Source organism: Nerophis lumbriciformis, linkage group LG29 (genome assembly GCF_033978685.3).
Source record: "Nerophis lumbriciformis linkage group LG29, RoL_Nlum_v2.1, whole genome shotgun sequence".
NCBI lineage: Eukaryota > Metazoa > Chordata > Actinopteri > Syngnathiformes > Syngnathidae > Nerophis > Nerophis lumbriciformis.
Genome location: NC_084576.2, coordinates 31567501 through 31577500, shown reverse-complemented (window position 1 = coordinate 31577500; position 10000 = coordinate 31567501). Strand labels below are relative to the sequence as shown.

At 29.1% G+C, this 10000-nt stretch overlaps 1 protein-coding gene across 1 annotated transcript in view; it reads right to left on the bottom strand.

Moving 5' to 3' along the window:
* Window positions 1–10000, bottom strand: part of LOC133571952 (pancreatic secretory granule membrane major glycoprotein GP2) — a 20494-nt gene that overhangs the window by 4618 nt on the left and 5876 nt on the right. The window contains exons 4-8 of the mRNA XM_061924509.2: window positions 5351–5511; window positions 5145–5280; window positions 2265–2359; window positions 1923–2091; window positions 1671–1785 (exon numbers count right to left, since the gene is read on the bottom strand). Of these exons, the coding sequence (XP_061780493.1) occupies window positions 1671–1785; window positions 1923–2091; window positions 2265–2359; window positions 5145–5280; window positions 5351–5511 (676 nt within the window). The remainder of the gene's footprint in view (window positions 1–1670; window positions 1786–1922; window positions 2092–2264; window positions 2360–5144; window positions 5281–5350; window positions 5512–10000) is intronic.

Here is a 10000-nt window from a genome sequence, read left to right as displayed (position 1 = left end):
TATAAAATGCTGTTGAATTTTTTTGCACATATATATACATATATATATATATTTTTTCCCAAATGCATACATATTATATATATTTCTAATTTATCTATTCATAAAACATCTATTTGTAATTATTTATTAGAATAAAATGCTGTTGAATGTTTTGCACATGTATATATACATATATATATATATATTTAAAAAAAAATAAAAAATTACTGTTTTAAAAAACATACTTGAATTTATTTATATTTTATTTGTATTTATTATAGATTGTAGTTTTATTATTTATATATTTCCAATACATTTATTCATAAAAAATGTATTCATTAGTATAAATTGCTGTTTGTTTTTTGCACATATATACACACATACATTTTTTTTTTTTCCTTCAAAATGATAAATTACTGTTTTAAAAAACATACTTGAATTTTGTACATATTAAATATATATATTTCCAATTTATTTATTCATAAAACATCTATTTGTATTTATTTATTAGTATAAAATGCTGTTGAATGTTTTGCACATGTATATATATATATATATATATATATATATTTAAAAATAAATTACTGTTTTAAAAAACATACTTGAATTTGTTTATATTTTATTTGTATTTGTTATAGATTGTAGTTTTATTATTTATATATTTCCAATGTATTTATTCATAAAAAATGTATTCATTAGTATAAATTGCTGTTTGTTTTTTGCACATATATACACACATACATATTTTTTTTTTCTTCTTCAAAATGATAAATTACTGTTTTAAAAAAACATACTTGAATTGTGTATATATTAAATATATATTTCCAATTTATTTATTCATAAAACATCTATTTGTATTTATTAGTATAAAATGCTGTTGAATGTTTTGCACATGTATATATATATATATATATATATTTTTTTTTTTTTATTATAATTTTTTTTTTTAAATAAATTACTGTTTTAAAAAACATACTTGAATTTATTTATATTTTATTTGTATTTATTATAGATTGTAGTTGTATTATTTATATATTTCCAATATATTTATTCATAAAAAATGTATTCATTAGTATAAATTGCTGTTTGTTTTTTGCACATATATATATACACACATACATATATATATTTTTTTTCCTTCAAAATGATAAATTACTGTTTTAAAAAACATACTTGAATTTTGTATATATTAAATATATATATTTCCAATTTATTTATTCATAAAACATCTATTTGTATTTATTTATTAGTATAAAATGCTGTTGAATGTTTTGCACATGTATATATACATATATATATATGTATTTATTTTTTAAATAAATTACTGTTTTAAAAAACATACTTGAATTTATTTATATTTTATTTGTATTTATTATAGATTGTAGTTGTATTATTTATATATTTCCAATATATTTATTCATAAAAAATTTATTCATTAGTATAAATTGCTGTTTGTTTTTTGCACATATATACACACATACATATTTATTTTTTTTCTTTCTTCAAAATGATAAATTACTGTTTTAAAAAACATACTTGAATTTTGTATATATTAAATATATATATTTCCAATTTATTTATTCATAAAACATCTATTTGTATTTATTTATTAGTGTTGAATTGTTTGCATATATATATATATATACATATATATTTTTTCTCCCAAATGCTAAATGTTTTAAAAGACAAACTTGAATGGGGTGTGTCCCTGTGGCCAGTCAGCCGCCTTATGGGCCCGTAAGAGACGGTGTGGGAGAGGGGGATGTCCCGCCTGGTCCTCAAGAAGACATCTTCAGCTGTGCAGTTCTGCAAGATGTAGTCAACATGTGGAGAGGAAACATGTTGAAGGTTTTATTTGGAGCTGGCGGCTCACGTGTCTTGAGGTCGGCTGGTGTCTAAAAAAAGGACGTGGGGGGCTGGGGGGGTTGGGGGGGTGCACTCACAGGTTGGCACGGGCTGGCGCCGTTGTGGCAGATCTGGACGTTGCAGTGCAGAAAGACGTCAGTGTAGGAGCTGCCCACAAACTTGAACATTTGTATCCTGAAGGTGGCCTCTGGACCCTGGCCGTTGTTCAGCACACTCAGGGTCCGCTGGTCACTCAGCAGCGGGCAGCTACACACCAGTCACACATTCTTTTTCTCAAACATTTTCCTTTTCATTGCTGTGCAGTTGCCAGCACCAGCAAATGTTGCTTGTTGTCAAGGACGTGCACAGCTGTTGTAACGCACTCGCTGGTCACATGACCCTCACATACTGCCTGTCTGCAACTAACTCCTCTTACACACCTGTCTCTGATGAAGGTGTACTGAATGTTGCTGTAGGGGTCACTGGTGGGCGTGGCCCAGCATCGATCCATGCGCAGCGTCAGGTGAGCTGGAATCTTTGGGGGGGGACAAAATAGTGATTATGTTTCGTATTGTTACCCATTCATGGGGCAAATATTCAAGCTTTGCTTCTATTTATATATATATATATATATATATATTTTTTTTTTTTTAAATATATATATATATATATATATATATATGATATGTGTATATATATGTATATATGAATATACATATATATATATATATATATATATATATATATATATATATATATATATATATATATATATATATATATATATATATAAAGAAGCTGGGAAAAAGCAAAAGCTGCTTCTTTTTTTAAATTTTTTTAATAAAAATAAAATTGTTAAAATATATATATATATATTTATGCATATATATATATATATATACACACATGTGTATATATATATATATATATATATATATATACACACACATATATATATATATATATATATATATATATATACACGTGTATATATATATATACACACACACACACACACACACACATATATATATATATATATATATATATATAAAGAAGCAAGAAAAAAGCAAAAGCTAATTCTGTTTTTTAAAAATAAAACTGAAATTGTTAAAATATATATATATATATATATATATGTATATATATATATATATATATATATATATATATATATATATATATACACACACACACACACATATATATATATATATATATATATATATATACATATACATAAAGAAGCAAGAAAAAAATCAAAAGCTAATTATTAAAAAAAAAAAAGTTTATATATATATATATATATATATAGAAGCAGGAAAAAAGTAAAAGCTGCTTCTTTTTTTAAATAAAACTACAATTGTTATATACTGGTTATATATATATATATATATATACACACACATATATATATATATATATATATATATATATATATATATATATATATATATAAAGAAGCAGGAGGAAAACAGCAAAAGCTGCTTCTTTCTTTTTTTAAATAAAACAAATTGTTCAAATATATATGTATATATATATATATATATATATATATGTATTTAAGGATATATATATGTATATGTATATATGTACTGTATATATATGTATGTATATATAAAGCAGGAGAAAAGCAAAAGCTGCTTCTTTCTTTAAAAAAACAAAAAACTAATTGTTCAAATATATATATATATATATATATAAATATGTATTTAAGCATATATATATGTATATATAAAGCAGGAAAAAAGCAAAAGCTGCTTCTTTTTTTCAAATAAAACTAAAATTGTTAAAATATATATGTATATGTATTTATGTATATATATGTGTATGTATGTATATATATATATACATATACATATATATATACAGTATGTATATATAAAGAAGCAGCAAAAAAGCAAAAGCTGCAATTTCTTTATTAAATAAAACTAAAATTGTTCAAATATATATATATAGATATATATATAGAAGCAGGAAAAAAGCAAAAGCTGCTGCCTTTAAAAAAAAAAAAAAACTAAAATTGTTAAAAATATATATATATACATATGCATATATACACATATACATATATGTATATGTATTTATGTACTGTATATATATGTATGTATATATAAAGCAGGAGAAAAGCAAAAGCTGCTTCTTTCTTTAAAAATAAATAAAACTAATTGTTCAAATATATATATATATATATATAAATATATATAAATATGTATTTAAGTATATATATATGTATATATAAAGCAGGAAAAAAGCAAAAGCTGCTTCTTTTTTCAAATAAAACTAAAATTGTTAAAATATATATGTATATGTATTTATGTATATATATGTGTATGTATGTATACATATATATACATATACATATATATATATACAGTATGTATATATAAAGAAGCAGCAAAAAAGCAAAAGCTGCAATTTTTTATTAAATAATACTAAAATTGTTCAAATATATATATATAGAAGCAGGAAAAAAGCAAAAGCTGCTGCCTTTAAAAAAAAATAAAACTAAAATTGTTAAAAAAATATATATATACATATGCATATATACACATATACATATATGTATATGTATTTATGTACTGTATATATATGTATGTATATATAAAGCAGGAGAAAAGCAAAAGCTGCTTCTTTCTTTAAAAAAAAAATAAAACTAATTGTTCAAATATATATATATATATATGTATATATATATATAAATATGTATTTAAGTATATATATATGTATATATAAAGCAGGAAAAAAGCAAAAGCTGCTTCTTTTTTTCAAATAAAACTAAAATTGTTAAAATATATATGTATATGTATTTATGTATATATATGTGTATGTATGTATATATATATATACATATACATATATATATACAGTATGTATATATAAAGAAGCAGCAAAAAAGCAAAAGCTGCAATCTTTTTATTAAATAATACTAAAATTGTTCAAATATATATATATATATATATATAGAAGCAGGAAAAAAGCAAAAGCTGCTGCCTTTTAAAAAAAAAAAAACTAAAATTGTTAAAAATATATATATATATATGCATATATACATATATATATATACACACACACATACATATATAAACATATATAAAGCAGGGAAAAAGCAAAAGCTGCTTCTTTTTTTTTAAATAAAACAAAAATTGTTAAAAAGAAAATGACATATATATATATATATATATATATACATACATACATACATACATATGCTAACCAGTAGCATGTTTATGGCGTACCCAATGTAAGTTAGCGTCATTACTTTCTATCAGGCGTGTAAAATTCTACGAACACGCCCGAACTCAATTGTGTTGCTTCACCATGAACACTTTGACAAAGATGTCGTCATGGAGGGTAAGCCAGGGCACCGTGCTCCACTGGTCCTGGAAGTCCTGGTCTTTGAACAGCACCATGGACACCGAGAAGTTGCCGTCCTCCGTGTTCAGAGTGATGGTCCTGCGGCCAGAAGGCGGTCAACAAAAAACACCTAAAAGTCAACAACACCCGGGTGGCCCCGCCTGCTCACCGCACGTCCACCTGGATCATGTTGCCCCCGCTGGGCTGCTGCACCATGTAGTTGACGGGGTAGCGGCACACAAAGGTGATGTTGATGTAGTTCCTGGTGATCACCTCCGTGTGGTTGTTGTGGATTGTGTTGATGAACATCATGTGTGTGTCGTCTGAGCTCTGAGGAAACACACAACACACACAACACACTCACCATTTCACTTTGGAAATGCTAGCTTTTTCCTGGTAAACACCTCAGAGTCATATATTTTGGTACTTCGCATGCTTACTGTTAGCATGTAAGCTAGCTTTTTAGCATTTTTTCCCCCCCAGGTAAACACCTCAGAGTCATATTTTGGTACTTGACGCAAGCTAGCTGTTAGCATGCTAATGTTAACATGTATGCTAGCCTTTTAGCATTTTCCCCCCCAGGTAAACACCTCAGAGTCATATATTTTGGTAATTGACACAAGCTAACTGTTAACATGCTGATGTTAGCATGCATGCTAACTTTTTAGCATTTTTCCTCCCCAGGTAAACACCTCAGAGTCATATATTTTGGTACTTGACACAAGCTAACTGTTAGCATGCTGATGTTAGCATGTAAGCTAGCCTTTTAGCATTTTTTCCCCCCCCAGGTAAACACCTCAGAGTCATATATTTTGGTAATTGACACAAGCTAACTGTTAGCATGCTGATGTTAGCATGCATGCTAACTTTTTAGCATTTTCCCCCCCAGGTAAACACCTCAGAGTCATATATTTTGGTACTTGACACAAGCTAACTGTTAGCATGCTGATGTTAGCATGTAAGCTAGCCTTTTAGCATTTTTTCCCCCCCAAGTAAACACCTCAAGAGTCATATATTTTGGTACTTGACGCAAACTAACTGTTAGCATGCTGATGTTAGCATGTAAGCTAGCTTTTTAGCATTTTTCCCCCCCAAGTAAACACCTCAGAGTCATATATTTTGGTACTTGACGCAAGCTAACTGTTAGCATGCTGATGTTAGCATGTAAGCTAGCTTTTTAGCATTTTTCCCCCCCAGGTAAACACCTCAGAGTAAAAAAAAAGTACGGAATTCGGACCCCTTTCCTAAAACCGTACAACGACGTAACATTACAAACGTTAGCAACATTAGCATAGCTACGTTAGCTACATGCTAACGTTATGCTTTGACATCATGCTAACATATTCACGTTAAAAAAAAATTTTTTTTAAAGTATGGAATTCGGACCCCTTTCCTAAAACCGTACAAGGATGTAACATTACAAACGTTAGCAACATTAGCATAGCTACGTTAGCTACATGCTAACGTTATGCTTTGACATCATGCTAACATATTCACGTAAAAAAAAATTTTTTTTTAAAGTATGGAATTCGGACCACTTTCCTAAAACCGTACAAGGATGTAACATTACAAACGTTAGCAACATTAGCATAGCTACGTTAGCTACATGCTAACGTTATGCTTTGACATCATGCTAACATATTCACGTAAAAAAAAATTTTTTTTTAAAGTATGGAATTCGGACCCCTTTCCTAAAACCGTACAAGGATGTAACATTACAAACGTTAGCAACATTAGCATAGCTACGTTAGCTACATGCTAACATTATGCTTTGACATCATGCTAACATATTCACGTAAAAAAAGGACGGAATTAGGACCCTTTTCCTAAAACCGTACAAGGATGTAACATTACAAACGTTAGCAACATTAGCATAGCTACGTTAGCTACATGCTAACGTTATGCTTTGACATCATGCTAACATATTCACGTAAAAAAAAATTTTTTTTTAAAGTATGGAATTCGGACCCCTTTCCTAAAACCGTACAAGGATGTAACATTACAAACGTTAGCAACATTAGCATAGCTACGTTAGCTACATGCTAACATTATGCTTTGACATCATGCTAACATATTCACGTAAAAAAAGGACGGAATTAGGACCCTTTTCCTAAAACCGTACAAGGATGTAACATTACAAACGTTAGCAACATTAGCATAGCTACGTTAGCTACATGCTAACGTTATGCTTTGACATCATGCTAACATATTCACGTAAAAAAAAAATTTTTTTTAAAGTATGGAATTCGGACCACTTTCCTAAAACCGTACAAGGATGTAACATTACAAACGTTAGCAACATTAGCATAGCTACGTTAGCTACATGCTAACGTTATGCTTTGACATCATGCTAACATATTCACGTAAAAAAAAAATTTTTTTTAAAGTATGGAATTCGGACCCCTTTCCTAAAACCGTACAAGGATGTAACATTACAAACGTTAGCAACATTAGCATAGCTACGTTAGCTACATGCTAACATTATGCTTTGACATCATGCTAACATATTCACGTAAAAAAAAAAAAAATTTAAAGTATGGAATTCGGACCCCTTTCCTAAAACCGTACAACGACGTAACATTACAAACGTTAGCAACATTAGCATAGCTACGTTAGCTACATGCTAACGTTATGCTTTGACATCATGCTAACATATTCACGTAAAAAAAGGACGGAATTAGGACCCTTTTCCTAAAACCGTACAAGGATGTAACATTACAAATGTTAGCAACATTAGCATAGCTACGTTAGCTACATGCTAACATTATGCTTTGACATCATGCTAACATATTCACGTAAAAAAAGGACGGAATTCGGACCCCTTTCCTAAAACCGTACAAGGATGTAACATTACAAACGTTAGCAACATTAGCATAGCTACGTTAGCTACATGCTAACATTATGCTTTGACATCATGCTAACATATTCACGTTAAAAAAAAAAAGTACGGAATTCGGACCCCTTTCCTAAAACCGTACAAGGATGTAACATTACAAACGTTAGCAACATTAGCATAGCTACGTTAGCTACATGCTAACATTATGCTTTGACATCATGCTAACATATTCACGTAAAAAAAAAAAAAAAATTTAAAGTATGGAATTCGGACCCCTTTCCTAAAACCGTACAAGGATGTAACATTACAAACGTTAGCAACATTAGCATAGCTACGTTAGCTACATGCTAACGTTATACTTTGACATCATGCTAACATATTCACGTAAAAAAAAATTTTTTTTTAAAGTATGGAATTCGGACCCCTTTCCTAAAAACCGTACAAGGATGTAACATTACAAACGTTAGCAACATTAGCATAGCTACGTTAGCTACATGCTAACATTATGCTTTGACATCATGCTAACATATTCACGTAAAAAAAGGACGGAATTCGGACCCCTTTCCTAAAACCGTACAAGGATGTAACATTACAAACGTTAGCAACATTAGCATAGCTACGTTAGCTACATGCTAACATTATGCTTTGACATCATGCTAACATATTCACGTTAAAAAAAAAAAGTACGGAATTCGGACCCCTTTCCTAAAACCGTACAAGGATGTAACATTACAAACGTTAGCAACATTAGCATAGCTACGTTAGCTACATGCTAACATTATGCTTTGACATCATGCTAACATATTCACGTAAAAAAAAAAAAAAAATTTAAAGTATGGAATTCGGACCCCTTTCCTAAAACCGTACAAGGATGTAACATTACAAACGTTAGCAACATTAGCATAGCTACGTTAGCTACATGCTAACGTTATACTTTGACATCATGCTAACATATTCACGTAAAAAAAAAAAATTTTTTAAAGTATGGAATTCGGACCCCTTTCCTAAAAACCGTACAAGGATGTAACATTACAAACGTTAGCAACATTAGCATAGCTACGTTAGCTACATGCTAACATTATGCTTTGACATCATGCTAACATATTCACGTAAAAAAAGGACGGAATTAGGACCCTTTTCCTAAAACCGTACAAGGATGTAACATTACAAACGTTAGCAACATTAGCATAGCTACGTTAGCTACATGCTAACGTTATGCTTTGACATCATGCTAACATATTCACGTAAAAAAAATTGTTTTTTAAAGTATGGAATTCGGTTCCTACAACCGTACAAGGATGTAACATTACAAACGTTAGCAACATTAGCATAGCTACGTTAGCTACATGCTAACGTTATGCTTTGACATCATGCTAACATATTCACGTAAAAAAAAATTTTTTTTTAAAGTATGGAATTCGGACCACTTTCCTAAAACCGTACAAGGATGTAACATTACAAACGTTAGCAACATTAGCGTAGCTACGTTAGCTACATGCTAACGTTATGCTTTGACATCATGCTAACATATTCACGTAAAAAAAAAAAAAGTACGGAATTCGGACCCCTTTCCTAAAACCGTACAACGACGTAACATTACAAACGTTAGCAACATTAGCTACATGCTAACATTATGCTTTGACATCATGCTAACATATTCACGTAAAAAAAATTTTTTTTTAAAGTATGGAATTCGGACCACTTTCCTAAAACCGTACAAAGATGTAACATTACAAACGTTAGCAACATTAGCATAGCTACGTTAACTACATGCTAACGTTATGCTTTGACATCATGCTAACATATTCACGTAAAAAAAAGAAATAAAAAAAAAGATCAAACTTGGAGCTCCCACGTCTGCAACTGACTGACGGATATTTGACAGAGCTTTATTTTAAGATGTGTAGCAAAGCCTTTTTTTTTTTTTTTTTTTTTTTTTTTTTTACAGAATTTTTTTTTTTTTTTTTAAGTAACTCTTATTTA